The 22,404-nt window shown below is 39.2% G+C and overlaps 1 protein-coding gene across 1 annotated transcript in view; it reads left to right on the top strand.

The window, feature by feature from the left end:
- Window positions 1-6,263: 6,263 nt before the first annotated feature.
- si:dkey-100n23.5 (cyclic AMP receptor-like protein A) overlaps window positions 6,264-22,404 on the top strand; it is a 77,857-nt gene continuing 61,716 nt past the window's right edge. The window contains exons 1-6 of the mRNA XM_037686578.1: window positions 6,264-6,421; window positions 8,788-8,840; window positions 13,852-13,906; window positions 14,936-14,992; window positions 15,087-15,147; window positions 21,616-21,703. Coding sequence (XP_037542506.1) covers window positions 6,341-6,421; window positions 8,788-8,840; window positions 13,852-13,906; window positions 14,936-14,992; window positions 15,087-15,147; window positions 21,616-21,703 — 395 coding nt within the window. The 5' untranslated portion in view covers window positions 6,264-6,340. The remainder of the gene's footprint in view (window positions 6,422-8,787; window positions 8,841-13,851; window positions 13,907-14,935; window positions 14,993-15,086; window positions 15,148-21,615; window positions 21,704-22,404) is intronic.

Below are 22,404 nucleotides of genomic sequence, written 5' to 3'. Positions count from 1 at the left end.
AGAGGGTAAGACACAGAAAGAAATTGCTGAACGAATAGGCTGTTCCCAGAGTGCTGTATCAAGGCACCTCAGTGGGAAGTCTGTGGGAAGGGAAAAGTGTGGCAGAAAACGCTGCACAACCAGAAGAGGTGACCGGACCCTGAGGAGGATTGTGGAGAAGGGCCGATTCCAGACCTTGGGGGACCTGCGGAAGCAGTGGACTGAGTTTGGAGTAGAAACATCTAGAGCCACCGTGCACAGGCGTGTGCAGGAAATGGGCTACAGGTGCCGCATTCCCCAGGTCAAGCCACTCTTGAACAAGAGACTGCGTCAGAAGCATCTCGCCTGGGACTGCTGCTGAGTGGTCCAAAGTTATGTTCTCCGATTACAGTAAATTTTGCATTTCCTTTGGAAATCAAGGTCCCAGAGTCTGGAGGAAGAGAGGAGACACAGAATTCACATTGCTTGAGGTCCAGTGTCAAGTTTCCACAGTCACTGGGGTGCCATGTCAGCTGCTGGTGTTGGTCCACTGTGTTTTATCAAGGGCAGGGTCAATGCAGCTATCAGGAGATTTTGGAGCACTTCATGCTTCCATCTGCTGAAAAGCTTTATGGAGATGAAGATTTCATTTTTCAGCACGACCTGGCACCTGCTCACAGTGCCAAAACCACTGGTAAATGGTTTACTGACCATGGTATTACTGTGCTCAATTGGCCTGCCAACTCTCCTGACCTGAACCCCATAGAGAACCTGTGGGATATTGTGAAGAGAAAGTTGAGAGATGCAAGACCCAACACTCTGGATGAGCTTAAGGCCGCTATCGAAGCATCCTGGGCCTCCATAACACCTCAGCAGTGCCACAGGCTGATTGCCTCCATGCCACGCCGCATTGAAGCAGTCATTCATGCAAAAGGATTCCCGACCAAGTATTGAGTGCATAACTGAACATGATTATTTGAAGGTTGGCGTTTTTTGTATTAAAAACACTTGTCTTTCATTGGTGGGATGAAATATGCTAATTTTTTGGGACAAGCATTTTTGGTTTTCATGAGCTGTATGCCATAATCATCAGTATTAAAACAATTAAAGACCTGAAATATTTCAGTTGGTGTGCAATGAATCTGAAATATATGAAAATGTCATTTTTATCATTACATTATGGAAAATAATGACCTTTAACACAATATGCTAATTTTTTGAGAAGGACCTGTATATATACAAGACGCTGGACCGTGTTTACACGAACGTAAAAGATGCATACAAAGCCGAACCCCGCCCCCACCTAGGACTGTCAGACCACATCTCAATCTTCCTGGCTCCTGCTTACATGCCCCCGCTGAGACGCTCCAGACCAGTACAAAAGAAAGTTAAATGCTGGATCCAGGACAGTGGCCCCATACTGAGAGATTGTTTTGACCGAACAGACTGGCAGGTTTTCAGAGAAGCTGCTGAAAATGGAGGATCGCTTGATCTTGACCAATACACATCCTCAGTTCTGGGTTACATTAGTACATGTACTGACACTGTCTCCACTATCAGAAATGTTAAAAGCTACCCAAACAGAAAACCTTGGCTGAATGCAGAGGTGCGTACCCTGCTGGAAGCCAGGAACACTGCCTTCAGGTCTGGAAACTCAGAGGAGCTGAGTAGGACAAGAAAAGAGCTGGTTGCTGGTATTAAGAGGGCCAAGGGCACATATGCAAAGAGGATCGAAGGTCAGTTCATCTCACAAGACCCTCGGAGCATGTGGAGGGGCATTAAGTGCATAACAGATTATAAAGGAAGGAGCGAACAATGCCCCAAAGACCCATCTCTGCCTAATGCCCTCAACAAGTTCTATGCACGCTTTGAAGACCCGAACAGACCACCCAGCACCAGACTCACCTCACCACCGGATGAAGAGCATCTCAGCGTGACCTCAGCCGAAGTAAGGAGTACCTTCAGGAGGATCAATCCGCACAAAGCAACTGGCCCAGACAACATCCCTGGAAAAGTGTTGAAGGAATGTGCTGATCAGCTCTGTGAGGTGCTGGCAGACATCTTTAACACCTCACTTACCCTGGAGACAGTTCCCACCTGCCTGAAGACTGCCACCATCATCCCAGTCCCAAAAATCTCTACAGTGACTGGTCTGAATGACTATCGGCCAGTGGCCCTCACCCCGATAGTTGCTAAATGATTCGAAAAACTGGTCATGACTCTCATCAAAACAACCATCAACATGAACGAGGACCCTCATCGGTATGCATACCGTGAGAACTGATCAACAGAGGATGCCATCTCCTCTGTGGTCCACACTGCGCTCAACCACCTGGAGCAGAAAAACTCTTACGTCCGTATGCTCTTTGTGGACTTCACATCCGCCTTCAACACCATGATCCCCCAAACCCTGATGGACAAACTATCCACACTAGGACTAAGCCCCTCCATTTGCAACTGGGTACTAGACTTTTTAACAAACAGACCACAGTTAGTGAGGATCCACAACTTCTCCTCCTCCACCATAACCCTCAGCACTGGCTCTCCTCAGGGATGTGTGTTGAGCCCCCTCCTGTTTACTCTGCTCACGTATGATTGTGCAGCTACCCATCCAGGCTGTCACATTGTAAAGTTTGCAGATGATACAGCGGTGGTGGGATGCATCACAAACAATGATGAGTCCAGCTACAGGCAAGAGGTGGAACACCTGGAGAGCTGGTGCAAAGAGAATAACCTTCACATCAATGTGAAGAAGACAAAGGAGATGATTGTGGACTTCAGAAGGAATAAAAACATCTACACCCCCTGAACATAAGAGGATCTGCGGTGGAAGTGGTCTCCAGCTACAAGTACTTGGGTGTACACATGAATGACAACCTCAGCTGGAGCAACAACACCACCAGCCTGATCCAGAAAGCTCATCAGAGACTCTACTTCCTCAGACGGCTGAGGCGAGCTGGTCTGGGAAGCTCAGTCCTCACCTCCTTCTACAGGTGTGCAGTGGAGAGCATCCTGTGCTCCAGCATCAATGTGTGGCATGGAGGCTGCACAGCTGCAGAAATAAAAGCTTTGCAGAGAGTGGTGAAGGCTGCACAGAAATCTGTCGGAATCAGCCTCCCCGCCATCACAGACATCTACACCTCCAGATGCAGGAAGAGGGCCACCTGCATCATGAAGACCCTACTCACCCAGCACACACACTTTTTGCCCCACTCCCCTCAGGAAGGAGGTTAAGGAGCATTAAGTGTAGAACCACTAGACTGAGGAACAGCTTCTACCCTGAGGCTGTTAGACTCATGAATCTCTAACTAGAATAATCACTGTGAAAAACCATATCATGTTGCTGCTGATCTGTTTCATGTTGCTGCTGATCTGTTTCATGTTGCTGCTGATCTGTTTCAATGTTGATGTGTTCATGCGTGCACATCCGCTCACACAGACTCATGTTCATGTTTGTGCTGATGTTCAATGTTTTATGTTATGAGTGCTTAGTGTATATTTAGTTGATGTTTTTCTTAGTTCACATCGTAGATGTTATTACTGTTTTTCTTATACATTTTATTGTTGGATGTAACTGGGACCTTGTGTACATAATTTCGCTCCACCACATGTACCACATGAGGTGCGAATGACAATAAAGAATCTCTGACTCTGATATATATATATATATATATATATATATATATAATAACAGAGAATATAAAAGTTTAAACAATTAAGGCCCAAAACATGTGCATACAGAAACATTAAAGTGTTTATTGCGGTGCAGGATTAATTTTATTGTCGTATGTGCAGAGAGGGGGAGGAGTTAAAAGTTTGAAGGACTTCCTGTGGTGTTCTGTGGAGCACCTCGGTGGACTCAGTCTACAGCTGAAGGTGTTGTGGTCAGGCTAAGACCGTAATAATGTTAAGATGTTTTTGCGTTATTAAGTAAAAGAGAAAGATGGAAAAACAACCCATCAGCTGTGTGAACATGTTTTCCTTCAGCCACCAACTATGGAAAATATGTTTAAAGAATTCCTTGCAGGTTCAGGAATGCAGCCTGTCGACTCAGTTTCAAGTGACAACACCTTGAAACTTGGAAACTTAAGAGTCAGGGAGGGAAATGCTGTTATGGTTTCCATTCTACAGGAGCATTTGCTATGGATCCGGAAACAAAACAGTGTTGCTTCAAGTCTCAGAATAAAGTTAACACAATTCATTTTATGGTTTGATTAGAATCAACCTCTTGAAATAAAAAAAAAGAATCTGAGTAACACAAGTGAGTATAAATGTGAACCGTACTCAAAGTGTGCGTCAAAGAGTCCCATCTGTTATAACACCTGGAGGTGAAAACAATGAAAATAACCGATTTCATTCATTGTTGCTGGACTAACCCACAGTAATGAGCTGAAAGGCCACTGGGTGCAGCTGGGCATTCAGGAACACACAAAAACACAGCAGAGTGCAACACACCCACCTTCGCCTTTCAGTCTCCACCCTTCTTGCTCTTCTGCACATACTGTACATGAAAATAAAACAATCAGTCAAAGTCCTGCAGAGATTTTTTTAATCAGTTCATTTTTACACGTGGAATAACATGAGTGAGCATGAACCTGAACCACCTCAGATGTTTATCCTAACTCTGCCACAGTTAACACCTTACACAAGAAGACAGACCACTAAGCAGCAATGTAACAACACACTTTTATTACTGGCTTTCATTTCAAAATATTTCATGAACCAGTGAACATACTCTATCGAAACGCTCAGAACCTTAGTTGGTATTGGATGTTCATCCACCATAACGTTTGATGATGTGAACGCAAAAAGGCAGCAGGTTCAATTCTAACGTGCTTTGATAAATGAAAACAAAATGAAACAGGCAGGAAAGAAAAATCAGGAAACAACTGAAGACTTGTCTACAAGGGTACAGTATATACAAGGGAAGTTGATTAGGTGAGTGAATGCAGCTGAGATGATGACAGTTGAGTGACAAATGTGTGTGACAGGACAAATAGAAGAAGATTGAGGTAAATGACAGGTTTAGAGTATGCATGAACCAACATAAAAACTGCCAGGCTGAACAGATAACAAAACATTGATAGAATATACACAAACATATGTACTGAAAATAAATTAGAAAAACAAGATTCTACTGAAAACCCAAACCGGTAAAAACAAACCAAACCATTGCAACGTCCACAAAATGCAGAAACTGAGACATTTAAAACTGATTAATGTTTGGGTCAAGATGGCTGCCACAGCTAATTAAACTTAGCAAACACATAAATGGCTTTCAGTCATCTACTTTTATAGAAACTGAGCTAAAATTAAGGGTGGTAGTGGCTGAGAGTCATTCTCAATCCAATCTTTCATTACATCTTTGCAAAAATGTTTGCAACTGTTGGAGTCATCTCTGTCTGTCTGTCAGCAAAATATCCAATGAATCACTGGACAGATGTGAATGAATGAAACAGACAGTTTAATGTGTTTATTGATCAACTGATGTTTGAAGTCAACTCAGTTTAAAATGGCTGCATGTATGATCTTTATTTAAAACTCTGGTGTTCAAGGCAGTGTGCAAAAGGCATTCCTTCAAGGAAAGCTGTGTTTGAACAATATTTAATGATTTCAATAAGCTATATATATTTTTTTTTAAATAGGCTTGAGGAGAAGTTCTTCAGGCTTTTAAAAATTATTATAAGTTTTACTTACAGCTGTTATTTTACACATCTATTAGCTAAAAACTATTTCAGCATGGTGTGTGGTGATTTTTCTAAAGGACAATGTTCTAACAGCATAAAGAACAGGCTAAAAGCAAAGTTTTTGCAAATTACTCTGTTGTAAAAGAAAAAAAAAATGCTGTTTTACGTTTGTCATGCTGTGTTATTTGTTTACAGTCAATGAAATCAGAGCTATTACATTGTCCTAAATAAATTCAAGTTAAGTGACTTAAAATAGTTTTTACCCATTGTTTATTTATAATACTTTACTAACATGTTAATATATTCAGGCACAAGGACTAGACTAAACATTTGTGAAAAGGCAGCAAATGTTCAAAAAAGGTCTTTTAAAGTTCTTGTTCTAATTATTTATTTATTTAATGAATAATTTAGTTCTTAATAAAATCTTTTTTTCATTATGCAAAAAAAAAAAATGAATAGTTCAAGTAAATCATTTTAGAAATCTTAAGAAAGGAAGAAGGAAAGAAAGAAAGAACGAAAGAAAGAATGAAAGAAAGGTAACTTTGGACCACAAAGCAGAGCTTCTTCATGCAAGTGGAATGGTTGGCGTTATGATCCTTTTTGTCCTTTTGTGCGCGCCGTAGAAACAGGAAATGCAAAGGAAGCGCCAAACAAACACAATAAATAGATAAATTCTCACCTGAAAGTGTCTTAAAATGAACAGTCAGGACTCTGCTTTAATAAGCAACAAATCTCGCTGCGTGTTTTTTAATGCAGACTCGAAAGACTATCGATGTGTAAGTAACCAGCTACAGTTTTAGCTCATTTGCTATGAAACGAGTAAGCTACGTACGTGCTAGCCTGCTAATTTAATGTAAACACGAACTTCACATGAATCTGATTTGAATGTTTTGTCGACTGACTAGTTGCTTGAACGGAGCTCTGACACCTGCATATTTCTAGGTGATAACAGGTGAAATGAACTACCTACCATTTAAACTCATCATCTGTTTCCTCCTCCCTGATAAAGCTACTTGTTTTCTGATAAAAACAGGGCTGTAAGTGAAGGTAAACATTAAAAGTGCAAGTACTTGATCAATAATGACCCCTAACTTAACAAAATGAACCAAATGAGTTTAGACAGCTTTTTAAAATTTAGGTATGAGTACTCATGCAGCCATAATTTCATTTCCAAGACTCGTAATTTGTAAAGTTTTAGATTTTGTTATTCCGTTGAATAAGTTTTTATATAATTCATAACAAAGGTAATCTCAGTATGCTGTAACAAACAGGTCCAACTCCAACCTTTTTGTAGTCATCATCATTTTACATTCATATTTACATGTTACATATGACATTCCTGCAGTGACGTGTTGGCATCAATTGTTCAAGTTTAATTAAGATATTAGAACAAGGCAAGAAGTGTGTGTGTTAGTGGACTGAGCAGAATGATGGTCTGCATGGCTCCAATTAGCAGACATGAAGAGGAGTTGATGCAAATCGCACACATTTGCATCAAATGAACTGAAGATTTGTTCATTTATTGTTTTTCCTCGTGTAACAGTAGACAAATGTTTAAAAAGTCAAAAGTGTTGCAAAAATAGGAGTGTGTTCTGAAAATCTTTATTAAGTGCTATTAAAGTAATTTATCTATTTGTCACTGGTTCATGTATTGATTTATATTTATCAGTTTAGAAAAGTTTTTAAAATTTGCAAAACTTTAATTGCAAATTTGATCTTAATTTAAGTCGGTATTGTAACATTTCATCGTTGCTAATTAACTGAATTGATTGCAACGTGTGATAAGTGATTAATCAGCTAACTGCAAAAATGATCAGTAACAATGTATTTTGATAACTGATTAATTATACTTGTGATTATTAATGCACATATTTTTCATGTTTAGCAACAAATATTCTTTTTTTTTTTCACATTAGTGTGAAAGTTGTATTATAAAAATTATAAGCAACAACTCCTTGGCTTTAACCATTACTTTATGCTTTTTCTTTAACAAATCCATGATATTTTCTACTATATTGATTATGGTGATCAAAATGTGGGTGTTTAATATAATCCCAGATTATGTGGGAGGAAAAATAAATCGGTCTGATTTTGGTACAAAACAGTAGATTTAAAAAAAAGTATTGTTAAAGCCATTTGTTGAGAAAATAATCATAAATCTAGGCCTTTTTATCATTCCTGCAGTGACCTGTTGGCATTCATTTTGTTCAAGTTTAATTAAAATATTAGAATAAGGCGAGATGTATGTAAAATGTTAGCAGTTCTGCAGTTTAGAATGTCTAAAAATCTAAAATCAACAACTATAAATTTACATAAAACTCTGAAATCAAGAGAATATTCTGGAAAGGGTGTTCCTGTTGCCTCTTGCATGAATGATTGTAGATTATCAGACTCATCAAAGGAAGTTTTTGTTTGTCTTGACTGTCCCGCAGATACAGCTTTTGACCATAACTGTGATGTTACAGATCTCAGTTTCCCGTCTCTCTGCTTTGCATGCGAGACGGCTGCTGGCCTTTTCTCTTCCCCCGAAGCTGAAACTGAGTCACACATTTATCATTCTCATCATTCCTTCGCTCTTTCCCTTCTCCTTTCCTTACGTCTTTGGGTTCTCCAAGTTTAATGTTTAACAAATATGCAAACCCCCAGTTTCTAGCCTCATTATCACATCTGCATGCATCTGCATTTCACATCTCTCAGCTGTCACTTACCAGCCCTTCTTTGTTTACGACACGGTAAAATAGGTCGAATACGTACTAACGTGACGTTCGCAGACACCTTTGAGCGCACGTCTCAGGTGTCAGTACTTTGCAGATGTTTGTGTTTCTTATGCTTGGGTTCCCTGAGTGCAAGTTTAATTTCGTTATTCCTCCAGTCTTCAGCATGTTTGCACACACACACATACACACGTACACAACCACACACAGAAGGCAAGCTTAAACAAATGGCAGACTTGTCAGCCTGGTGCTGTCTAAGCTACTGATTATTTTGATCACAGTGCACTATTTGCATTGCACTTCTGAACGTGCTTCCCAAGTGCGAGTGTTTTACCTAAAAACAAACACAAATCACAGGGCAACTCAGCTAACCACTTTAATACGCGTTGGTCGGAGCCATGGAGTAATCAATTGTTTTTAATTTGCAGGTGGTGATTTTATCAGTAAAACGAGCCACAGGAACCTTCTCCTTACTAGGATGGTAAATATTTCTTTAAGTTGCATTTCCTTCTAATTATTGAATTTTCGAATGATTTTATTTTTCATATTGACACATTAAAATGCACAAAGCTTAGTTTGATGAGGAGAAACTTTTTAAACATTTTTTTTGGGCCAATGTTTCAGGCAATAAACATCAGCAATAATTATTATTATTAATAATTATTTTATCAGAATAAAAGTTCATTATTCCTTGAAGAAATGCATATCGCTGGCTGCCCCTTCTGCCAGCGTTTTAAACAGATATTGTTTATTATAAATGAAGTATGTGCAAGAGGACTTTCTGGATTCAGTGTAGGTGTAAATGGTGTGTTTTTGTAGTTGGAATAAGCACAAACTTGAAAGTTAAATACTCCAAAGCACGCTCTTCTTAAAATGATTAACATGCTTTTATTTTTTCCATGACACTCTTCAGTCAAGTCTTTACAAAAAATAAGACCACCACAAGAAAATTGTTTAATTGTCCACCAAATAGTCTACTCAACACATATTCCAAGCAGTATTTCTATAAAAAGGCTTGATGGAGTAAAAGAGGAATGTACATATGCCACAACATGTTAGTTATGTCTTCACTGCTCGGTAAGACAGTCTAGAAAAAAAAGAAGGCATTTTGACTAGAGGTGGACGATATTGGATTTTTGGCCAATATCCGATATGTCAATATGTTAAAGCTTATTTGGCCGATAAACGATACCAATATCTATATATTTTTTTCCTAGACCTAAGTGAAAAGGGCATACACTGTAAGTAGTAGTGTATTAATACATTAATAATAATTACAATTAATAGATATACTTGACAGTTTCTTAAATTAAAAAATAATTTAAAAGAGAATTCCAATATGTTTTTATACAATCTTAATGATCAACTCAAATCTCATTGTCACTGGGTTGTCATACAAAAACAGCGATTAATACACATTGCCTGGCCAAAACAAAGTCGCTACCTGGATTTAACTAAGCAGACAGGTACGAGCCTCCTATTTGATAATTACTGCATGGGTGATTATCTTTCATCTGGCAACAAGTTATTTAATCCCAACTGGTGCAATGAGTTGCTTCTCATTTCTTAAACAACCATGTGGAAAGACACATCATGTGGTCGTGGAAAAGATGTCAGTCTGTTTGAGAAGGGTCAAATCATTGGCATCAAGCAGAGAAAACATCTAAGGAGATTGCAGAAACTACTAAAATTGGGTTAAGAACTGTCTAACAAATTATTAAAAACTGGAAGGATAGTGGGGATCCATCGTCTCCGAGGAAGAAATGTGGCCGGAAAAAATCCTGAATGATCGTGATCGGCAATCACTTAAACATTTGGTGAAATAAAATCAAAGAAAAACAACAGTAGCACTCAGGGCTGTGTTTAATAGTGAAAGTAAGAGCATTTCCACACGCACAATGGGAAGGGAACCCAAGGGATTGGAACTGAACAGCTGTGTAGCCTTAAGAAAACCACTAATCAGGAGGCTAACTGGAAAAAAAGGCTTCAATTTGATAGGGAGCATAAAGATTGGACTCTGGAGCAATGGAAGAAGGTCATGTGGTCTGATGAGTCCAGATTGACCCTGTTCCAGAGTGATGGGTGCATCAGGGTAAGAAGAGAGGCAGGTGAAGTGACGCGCCCGTCATCGATCTTGTGACATTGCAGAAGTTTATCGAAACAATGTCACAGAGAATGCATGATGTAATCAAAGCTAAAGGCGATCCAATGAAATATTAGTGTGTGACCTTTTTTGGTGGAGACTTTTTTTTGGCCAAGCAGTGTGTTTGTGTGTGTATATATATATATATATATATATATATATATATATATATATATATATACGTATACACACACAAGTGCTTTTTATATCGGTGAGTTATTTTGATGGAATGGCCGATATTTAACTTTATCGCCAATATCGGCCGATACCGTACTGATAATATCGTTCTTCCCTAATTTTAATCATTTTACAGATAGACTGCCTTGTAGTCTCTTGACCTTTAAGAGATCATCTTGTGTTTAATGTTAATTATGTTAAAGCTGCTTTGGTCAAATCTTGAAAATAACAGTCTGTTAGCACTTGGAATGCTGTTTGTGAATGACACTCAGGCAATACCGCATCCGATCACAGTATCTGTAAAATTTACTCATAGTTCTTTTTGTTTTTGCTAATGTTGATTAGCTGAGGCAGCCATCTTGAATGGGCTGACTCTAAAAGGTAATCTAGCTGTGCAACCAACAATTTTTAATACAAATCTTGTGCACAGAGTGTGTTTAGTGCATGATTCTTGGCTACGACCACGCTGGATTTTAACTAAATATCTGATTTATAGCCATTTTTGCTTGCTAATATCAATTAGCTTTGGCAAAATTCAGCCCAATTCAAAATGGTTGATGGAAAGATTCAGTTAGTTGCTGATGTACATCAAATTGTTGCTTTCTGAAAGTTAGATCAGAACCAGGCGTTAAAGATGATCAGAACCAGAAAATGGACTGAGGGATATCAGTTTGTTCAAAAATCAATCAAGTTCAATCAAGCATCATAAGAATCAAGCAAGCCTCCTTCTTTCAGCTTCTCTGGTAATGTAGTAACAGAGGTGTAACGTTCGACAAAGTTGCAGTGCCATGGCTCAGTAATGTGATAAACTGATGACAATAGTGTGTGAGCACCCAGCCACCAAATTAAACAAGACCAGATTTATTAATGTGGAAATATCGCTGATAATGCACAGCATCTTGTATTTTGTTTCAAATAATAGTTAACCACAAAAAGAATAGCTAAACCGAGTTAATTCATCATGTTTTGAAAACAGTCCAAAAGAGATGTCCGTCACACCTTTAATTGTGCTCCACGTCAACACAGCTGAGTTCTGCTTCACGTCTCTTTTGGTTCTTTGCTGTCGCCTCCATTTCTGAAATCTCCCGTTTTTGGGTGACATGGCTGACTTTGTGATTAGTAGAGAGGATAAGGATGGACTCGTCTGTGCCCCTATGTTGTGGAATTATTTTATGAACGAGCCCTTTGAAAGAAATCCCCATAATCTTCTTGGAAGATTTAGTTTTTTTCTTGACAAGTGAAAAATGTGAACCTATGATCCAAGACTCATAGAACATTTCATCTTTTGATTCCAATTTGTCTGCCAGTCAGAAGAAATGAATAAACTGAATTTTATGGCTATAACTAATTTTGTGTTAATTGTAGGTTCTCAGCTATGAGGTTTTAGAGCTTTTGCTTTGACAGCTGTAAACATGTTTCATGTCAGCTGTAATTAAAGCCATCGACGGTAAAGGAACAAAGAATGTAATTTAGGGACATCAGTAGGTGCAAAGTTACAAAGTGCAACCAAATGAATGCTTCTTGCAACAGTTTGCTCCTTCAGGGAAATGAGAGAAATTATCAGTGATACTCCTAATGAACAGTGTTTCATCTGTGTTGTAAAAAACTATAGCACCGTCACAGTGCAGAGAGGCAAACTGAGGTACAGCTGTGTGCTGCTCTGCCTCTGATTTATATAATATCTTTACTCTTATCTTAACTTTATCCAATCTCTCCTGTTGCCTCAATCTTAATACTAATAATTTTAATGAGCTTTCTGACCATCGTTTAAAAGAGAAATTGCGACGTGGCATCTGTTGGTCCTTACAAGAAATTGTTTTCTCTGAGATTCTGCACTTGTTGAAATGGTCATAAATATTAAGTAGTGTTTTAATGGTATATCCTAGATGGAGCATTTAAATGCAACAAAAGTTAGAGGTAAATTTAAAACTTTTACTAAGTGCTCTAAATTTGGTGACTGTAGTCAAGCATTGTCTGACATATGAGTATAGTGGAAAACCTGGATGTTTATGGTATTTCTCACTGCTACAATGTGTAGGGATGGATGCAACAGTTAGCTTTAACATTAACTTTTGCAGTCAATTTTCCCCTTTTGTTTCATCCAAGTATCCATTTTTCTCCCAAGCCATTCGAAGCAGATGGCTGCTCATCCTGAGCCTGGTTCTGCTGGAGGTTTCTTCCTGTTAAAAGGGAGTTTTTCCTTTCCACTGTTGCCAATGTGCTTGCTCAGGATGGGAGACTGCGACAAAGTGAAGATTACCGTAAACACAATCTGCTGGCTTCCATAGATAGATAAACTTTTGCTAATAGGCTTTTTATGTATGTGAATGTTTCTGTTCATTGCCCTGAGACGACTTCTGTGGTGACGGCGCTATATAAATAAACTGAATTGAATTGAATTGTATTTACCCGTTACTTCCTTTCTGCATTGCGGTGGTCCCTGGTGCCCATGTCCAGCAGTCTGTGCGAGAGGCGGAGGAGACCCTGGACAGGTCGCAGGTCCATCACAGGACCACAGAGAAACAAACGAGTTACTCACTCACACCTAGGGACAATGTAGAGTTACCAGTCAGCCTAACATGCGTGTTTTTGGTCTGTGGGAGGAAACCGGAGTACCAGGAGAAAACCCACACTTGACGGTGAAAATTTGCAAACTCCACCCAGAAAGGTCCCAGGCTGGGATTCGATCTGGCGACCTTCTCACTGAGAGACAACAGCTGTACTGAGTCACCGTGCTGCTGAGGTGTTTTTTTTTGTATGTTTTATTCAAGTAAAAATTATTATTCTATTTGTTGTTGGGGGATGTTTTGACTAATTTCTGTGTTAATCTACAAGTCTGTGGTTTGCAGTGTTGTGCACGTGCCACACTCTGTATTGACCACTGTGGTAACTGTGCACCAGAGTGTGAAAGCTTGTAAAAATAGGACGATAAGGTGCTCTAAATAAATACGTGCAAAGTTCTAGTTGTGTTGCTATTACTCATTTGGAAAGCCTAAAAGTAAAAATAGTTTAACACGTCTTTGGTTGCTCTTTAATGATCTTACATGTTAAAGAATATTAGCATAATTTTGTTATTCCTGCCTTTGTATAGATTGGATTAATTTGAATTTTTATGTGTTAGAAAAATGACCCATGTTGAGTAAATCTCAGTGTGCTTTTATTTCCTCCTCAGCCTTTTCATGCTGTTTGTAATCTGGCTGCTTCGGCGGTATCACTCCTTGGCTCAGGTAAATCCAGACTTTGCTCTGCGCGGTACGTTTCGACCGCCCTTTCTCCTTTCTGTTTGCTTCATTTCCACCGGAAATATGTTCAATTAGCCATGGCAAATCTCAGCATAATTGAACCCAATTAAAATGCACAGATTAATGAATTGGGGGAGCTAATTGGCTCATGGTCATTCTGTGATAGTGGCTGCCGTCTTGTGCTCCCCCACACCACCACCCCTGTTCAAATGAACCAGTTTAAACAAACTTAATATTTATGGAATTTTTCTCCTCCTTTTCCTTCTTTTATCCATTGGGATTTTTTTTTTCTAAGTGTGCTGATGTGAGTGTGCAGCTTGTGGAAGGTTTTTTTATTCTGAAGCCAGTCCAGCAGGTCTGTTAGGTTTAGCAGAGCTGCACGTTATCCTCCTAATCTGAAGTAAATGACAGCTTAGTGAGGAGCTTCCGGTGGATCCCATTACCTCTGGACCACACGGCTAAAAACGACCTTGCCTCCTCCTGATCCCACACCTCCTCTCCTCATTTCTCCTCTTATACAACATAAACCCTCTCCTTACTTGCATCCTCTTTCAAAAGGTTATCTGTCAGTCAATAGTCTTTAGTGCTCTCAAGGCCCTCCTGCAGGCTTATTGTGTCTTCCCATCCCCCTCCTCCTCTTCCTCACCCTCTTCCTCCGCTGTAGCCTTGGCAGGGTCATTGCTAGACACAAATTGAAATCGGGCTCTGTGTGTGCGTGGGTTTGTCTTTGTGTGCCCACCACAGCTGCAGTCTGTTACCAATGCTTCTGAATAATTAAACTGGTGTAGCTCTGTTTTAGAAATTCTGTTGCGAGCAGATTCTGTATTTATTTCAAATAAAGTAAAAACTTCAGTTTCAGTTAAGTCTTTTCTACGAGCTGTCAACCACATCAGTGATCATTTGAGCTATAATTGGCCTTTTTCCGCGAGTGAGTTTAAACGCAGTGGCATTTTCACTCTGAGTGTTGTTAACTAACCTGTCTTCACGTCTTTTTCTTAAACTTTCATGGTTTAGAAGATGATTCTTAGCCTGACTGTGGCCGCTTTCTTCGACAGTGTAGCGTACGTCATGGTGAGTTACTTTTTATTACACTCAAACAGACTGTGGCTTTTATTTGCGTGGTGTTTAAAAAAAACCAAACATGTTTCTTTTGTCCGTTCCCCAGAGTGAGACCCATCCGGAGGGATCTTTATGTGACTTCCAGGCCTGGTGGCTGACGTACTTTGGTAAGGCAGACTTTAATTAATTGCTCACTGACAACTTTTTAGCAACAGAAGACGTGCGAGAAGCAAAAAAAAAAAACATAGCAATGCTCCACCGCAGACGTCTGACGAGGAGCTCATATATCACTCTGGCAAACAATATTGCTTTTGTCATTTCCTTTTATGACGTGAGAACAAAATGTGCTCTTACAGGTTTGGAGTGATTTCCAGAAGTGCGGGGCACAGCATATGAATCTAGAATGTGATAAACTGATTTTCAAGTGTCCGTTTTTAGGAATCTACTTTGAGAGGTCAGATAGTTAATAAAAAAATGGCAACATGTCAGAGCTGCTTATTTTTATGTTTGAGCCAGTTTAACAGCTAGACACACATAATAAACATAGTGTCCTTTGTCAGAATAAGCTTTTTAGTGTAAGTTTTGGACTTGATGCTTTTAGACACCCTATTTTCATTCATTCAACCTTTATTTATACAGGTTAGTCACAAGGACTCATTTTCAAGAGAGACCTGTTTTAAACAAAAACTACAGATAAGGTACACACAACAATCAGCCATAAAATGCATATAAAATAAAAAGTAAATAAGGGTAATGATATAAAACAAAATAAAAACCAGCTACATTATGAAACGAGGTAGAAACACTAAAAACAGGAACTTGTCTGCGTTGATTTTTGCATTGAACTTAGCAATTGGTTAAAATCCCTTAGATAGGTCAAAGTCGACAGCTTCAGATATTTTTGCAAGGTGTTCCAGGTTACACAAGCAGAGTAAGAAAAGGCCTTTTTCTCGAGTTCAGTTCACACTGAGGGGACGCTGCAGGTAATGTCTTGAGTGCACGCTGTAGCTGCACTCATGTAGTGACATGTAGGAAGAGATATACCATATGAAGGCAACAGATTAAGAAATGATTTAAATATGAAAATGTACCAGTGAGAGAGTTTATGTGAAGTTAATGATGACCAGTTAACCAGTGAATACAGGGTGCAGTGGTGGGTAGGGATGGGGCCGATTCGGTATCGGCCTCTGATACCAGCATAATTTACGTATCAGATTTTTCCGATCCAACCTGCCGATATTTCTGATCCAGGATGCATGTTGGCTTCAAACTACGGAATGGATTTCCTGAACGGAGGCATGTCTCATGAACCCAGAGTAATAAGACCCGCCTCACATTCAGGAAATCCATTTCATAGTTTGCAGCCAGCTACAACATGAGGGCTGAGTTAGCAGCACTGTGGCTAACAGCTAGCCAACTTTTCATCTAAACATGTCCGCTGTGTGGAAGTATTTTACACTAGAAACACCACAAAACAAGACAGCAATGTCTGCAGAGCCATAGCACCACATTAAACCGCAGTAAAGTTAGTTTTACGTTGGACATTCGAGCTCTGTGGCTTCAGCGGGGCACTGCTCTTTGCTCAACCCGAAACAGGCAACTCGACCCCGGCCAGCCGTGTCCAATCTGCCCCGCTCAGTCTGCCCGTCTCTGAGGAGGGACAGACTGAGTGCAGCTGCCCCAAATCAGATTGCCTGCTTCACATTGAACAAGAAAAACACATCGCTGAAGCCCTCTAGCTCGAATGTTTACAGAGAAGTTGCTAAACTTCATTATAATTAATGACCAACCATCAGTTGTAGAAAATGAAGGATTTCACAGCTTGATACTTGCAGCCAAGATATAGTTTACCCTCCAGGAGCTATTTATCAGTACAACAGTAGACAATCATAAAAAACACTTGAATTGAAAATTACAAGAAAATTATATATATTAAAAAACACAAAAAAAAACAGCTACATTATAAAGTGATATAAAATACTAAAAACAGGAACATGTCTGTTGGTTTATGCCATGAACTTAGCAGATGTTTAAAGCCATTTAACATTTTATTTTATTTAATTAATTTATTCATTCATTTAAAAGAAACAAAATTTAAAAAAATCATCAAAAAGAAAACATTGAATGAAAAGAGTGCAGAAAGAAGAATTTTTTTTATATCTGCCCCTTATTTAAAAAAATAAAATAAAATAACTTTAAACAATCACTTAAATTAATCACTTTATTATCCACTTTAAAGCTAGGATTAAAATAACATGTTTTGTGTTAGCAGAATTTAATTCTAACTTTAAAACTTATCCAACATTAATAAAACTTACCTCAAGTTGCCTTTTTGGACATGCATGTATATATTTGTACAAATTGTACTTGAGAGGAGATTATTACAGCCTCATATAAAATCAATGATGATCATGATATCAGAACTGGACCGGTATCGGCAGTTATTCAGATTTAGGTATCCGGATCGGATCGGAAGTTAAAAAAAGTGGATCAGTGCATCCCTAGTGGTGGGTATGTTAGTTACAGCCAGTTATGAACCTTAGCACACCATGACAGACAGCATCCAACATCTGCAAGGTGCTTGCAGGAACATTCATGTAAATAATATCACCATAGTTAATGGCCGGAAGGAAAGTTGCAGCTTCAAGGTGTTTCCTAGCATTCAGAGTTAAGCAAGATTATTTCTGAAAAATGAATCCAGTTTTAATTTCAGTTTCTTTATCAAGTTTTTGACATGAGGCTTAAAAGAGATGCACATCGACCAAGATTCTCAAGTATTTGTAAGAATCCACAAACTCAATAGGAACACCATTCATAGATAAGATAGGAGGAAGGACTGCTGGTACCAACTTCCTGTTTGAAAACAACATCCCTTTGGTTTTATCCACATTTAGCACCAGTTTGAGACGGAACAAATCTGACTGGATCATCATCAAATGCAGACTGTAAAAGCTGGAAAACCATAGCAACTGTTGTAGCTCGACAATAAACAACTGTATTGTCAGCATAGAAATGAAAGGATGCGTCTGGAATGTTCTGACCTGCATTACTTACTGTATGTAGATTGTAAAGAGAATGGGTCCCAAGACTGAGCCTTGTGGTACACCATTATTGACAGTTAAATAACTAGAATAAGTACCATTGTGTTGAGCACATTGCTTATGGCCTGAAAGATGATTAGAAAACCAATATGCATTAGCAACATCCTCAACAAGATCAGCTAGATCTTTGTAGACAAAAACAGCTTTTCATTATTCAGACAAGTTATCATATTGGAGTCATGTTTAAATGAGCATTCTGCTTTTTTTTCTGTAATGTTTTGTGACAAAAATCTAACTAGACAAGCCCTAGTAACATACTAGCATCCCTTTCAACACAAGTCTAAACTAATGCAGTCCCATTAAGAAACACCTAGAGCATTGGTTACTTTATTTAGCTTCTCATTAACTATTGAAGAGGATTCGGTTAGATTTCATTATCAAATAAACACACTGCTCAAACAATGCTCCTTCGGGGTTTGAACGGCAATATGTAATTGGTCAAAAAAAATATTGTCTGAGCTAAATGAATGAGATAAATTAACTAGAAAACTCTACACCTGGAAAGATCTGAACTATCACATTAAAGAAGCATTCCAGTTACCCTAAAGTGGAGTTTAGTGAAGTACTGAGTGGATTTTGGATGAGGGAGCCAAAACTATTACGAAAAACAATAATTTATTATCTGGAACAAATCCAATTTTAACAGCATTATAGCTGCTTAATTTAGATTTTTAATGCTGCAAAACCTTTGCATGAGTTTGCTGTGCACACCAAAAACTATGCGTGTTGCGACACAACGAGTGATTTAATCAGTACTTCGTTACATAACAGAGCGAGTCGCTCTGACCAGATTAGTTCACCTGTCTGAAGAAAAGCTGACACTAAATAAAACCTCCAGAGTACAGTGTTTACTTGGACTGTTATGAAATATTTGTTGTTAGATAGCAAAATAAATGATCAACTTTTTCTACAGTTTATCAGTTTGAAAACATTTGTCAGGTAAGAGCGTGAATACTGTACGTTGCATAAGGTTTAAGGAAAACAATTGCTGAGTCACTGGTGTCAAGTCAAACCACTAGAATTTAGTGCTTAGAAATACCGATGAGGAGGTTGAGATTTGGAGATTATTTTGACCATTTCAAGAATGTTCTCGAATATTAAAATCTTTGAGGCTGCAGCAGTTCAGAGGTCAATGCCGTCGTCTTGTACCGTATTTTCCACTGTACCCATCGCACAGCCGTATATGTCACATCAGTCCAAATATATCTAATAAAGTGGAAAAACATACATATATCGCTTCACCATATAAGTTGCATCTGTTATGCGTCACCGCTGACAACCCGGAAATGTGGGCCGGTGTTGTGCCAAAAATCGATTGGCTGCTGCTCCCGTGGCGAGCGTGCACGGGAGGGCTTTAACAAGAATTTAGCAAGATTAACACTTAAAACTAATTATTTGTTTGCTTGAAATTATAGCCAAGGTCCGTCTCAATTTAACTTTTCCTTAATAAATACACTTTAATTGTCAAATTAGTTGCATTCCGGAAGCCGATTCGTGGAAGCAGGATGACTCACTGTGCATTTCTTCGAAATTTAACACGATAACCACCTAAAAACAATTATTTGTTTACTCAACATTATAGCAAAGTTGTGTTTTAGCTGAACTTTTACTTAATAAATGCACTTCAGTGGTCAAATTAGCTGCATTTTGCTGGGGTGGCGCAGCGAAATGAAGCCGATTTTACGGTTGCTCCAGGCGTGATATCAGAGCTGGACGAAGGTGGCAGCTGTAGCAAGCCGATTGTGTCATTAATAGCCACTTTTACCTATTACATGACACAGCGGCATGCCATACAACTCGAGTGCCATCTAGTGGCTTAAAACGGTAGTGTTCAATATTTTTAACGTCAGAATGAATGAAAACGGTCATATCATCAAAAAATTGGTTTTATAAATACGTGGGGGTGGAATAAGTCGCTTTGGGTATAAGTCGCAGGGCATGCAAATTATGCAAAGAAACTCTAAATTATAGGCCGGCAAATATGGTAATTCTGAGGCCCAGGTTGCATCAAGAAAGGGTGTTCGGTATAAAGCAATTGCCAAATCTCTCATTTGAGTTTACTCACGGTGACGATCCCTACAGAGGGGAGCAACCAAAAGTAAAACATCAAGAACTTGAATATAAACTTTCAGCATTGAATTTTCATTTGTTTTGTACGTATTTTGTTGAGTGATTTAATAGTTGCTCTCTCCTAGCATGACTGTAACTTAACTTCTTGTCTTTTATTACATATATTTCCCAGCTACACCTTATCTCTGTGTTCTTATGAAACCGAAGGCTATATTTGGGCAAGAAGTGGTTAACCTCAGTCATCCTTTCACACCTACGTTAGGAATTCCACCTTGGGTACAGTGAGTCAGACTCTGTGAAACGCCCAGAACCAGACATCTCATTATTTCATCAGCGGCTTGAGCATGAGGAGACGACTATCCTCCAATGACAGTACAGAACGTTTCTTTTTGGCTTGGAATTATCTGGAAGCATCCGTAGCAAAGCCAAACAAGTTCTTAACGATTCTGGTGCACATTCTTTTAACCGATAAAATTTACTTTGCATATCTGGCACTACAGTTTCAGCTCCTTTGGTCCTGACGAGTGTAAAAGAATCCTACTTTTTATTGGCCCTGTCAGAGTCATTTAGAAATGGGCCATGAGCTGTTTCTGAATGGTTGGTGCAAGTCAAGGGGATTCTTTTGCCAAGGTCAAGTGAATTTGCACAAATATCAGCTGAACGATGGCTGCGTTCCAGCCCAGCGCTGCTTTTAAACCCACAAATTAAATTATATTAACTGTGTTTGAAACTGTGGAGAATGGCAGCACCCGGACAGGTGCTGAAGCTGAGCTGTTTGTAATTTCAAACTAAAGAAAAGACTTTGGCTGCTCTCTCCTTATATAATACACATTTACTCTGACAGTAATTGTGACATATTTTAGTAATACCACTCCTACTGGATCCATTGCACATCCTTAAGGTTCCTTAAATCCAAGAGGAGCCTGGTTTGTGTATTTGTATATGGTATATATTGCAGGGGGTGGTTGTTTTCACAGAGGCTGCATTCAAATAAACTAAAACACACATGCATACACAAAATGTGAAAAGGCTGAATATTCAGGTAGGAAAAGAAAGGTTGATATTCTAGATTTTCCTTTCTTTTTCTTCATCTGTATTGTCCTCTTTTCATGTGTTCCTTAACACTTATTGTAGTCCACTCTGCCACCATCATCCCCTTACTTCGCTAACCTCTATTTTTCCTGCCTCCACAGCTCGCACTCGCGTGTTATCTCCTCCTGCTTTTTCACAGTTCATCATTATCTCTCCGTGAGCGCCCACCTCTCATCCATCACCCTAAGCTACAGGTTTCCCTCATATTACCGCAGAACGGGCCTTCATTTATCAAAACGCAGCACGCATGCACACACTCCATCATATACAAGCACGTGCGTGTTTGACCACGCGGCTGCAAATGGGTGCTGTGTGGCAGCGAGCTGCGCTGTAGTTTGACCTTGGTGTTTTTCTCTGTGTGCGTCTCTGCAGACTGGAGTGCCTTGGCCTGGGTTTGCCTCATTACACTGAACCTGTACCTGAACCTGGTCCGAGAAATAAGCACCAACAAATATCAGATGTGAGTAGGGACAATAAGTGCTTTCCCATCACTTATTTTTTTATGAGTAATTTGGCTCATTGTGCCTTTTAAATGTTCAATAACTCTTTTTTATGTTTTAAACTCAGAAAACTATTAAATGAGTTACCGTAATTTTCAGTCTATAAGCCACTACTTTTTTTCCACACACTTTGAACCCCGCAGTTTATACAATGCTATGGCTAATTCATGGATTTTTTTTTTAATGGGCTAACGAGCTTCCTGCCGCCAAAAACATTTAGCCTCGTCACATCCCCAATACACGTCTCTCTTCAGGGGTGGGTCCTCGTGTCTCATTGAGACTACCTGTATACATAAAAGTCAAAAAATAAAATCTGGCCAATAAAATTACCAAACGGGTTATGGGAGAGGAGGAGAGAAAGGGGAGGGGGGGAATTCCCCCATGTACAGAGCAATTTTTCCTCCGCGGAGCACACGCTTGCAGCAGGAGCAATATGAATATAGCGATCATGACTTCCTGGTAGACTACTGTTTTTTTTTCAACATTGAAAGAGAGACTGAAGACGTGTGCAAAGTTTTTCTGAAGCTGTTCTATTCTGACACTGAAGAAGACTTTAGTAGTTTTAATGCACAGGAGGAAGATGAACATATCGATCAGTGACTTTTCCTTGTAAGATACTGTTTTTTTTTTTTTTTTTTTTTTTTGGGGGGGGGGGGGGGGG

Source organism: Nematolebias whitei, chromosome 13 (genome assembly GCF_014905685.2).
Source record: "Nematolebias whitei isolate Nwh7 chromosome 13, NemWhi1, whole genome shotgun sequence".
NCBI classification, from domain to species: domain Eukaryota; kingdom Metazoa; phylum Chordata; class Actinopteri; order Cyprinodontiformes; family Rivulidae; genus Nematolebias; species Nematolebias whitei.
Note: the sequence above shows the minus strand (reverse complement) of the source record. Positions and strands in the feature narration are given on the sequence as shown.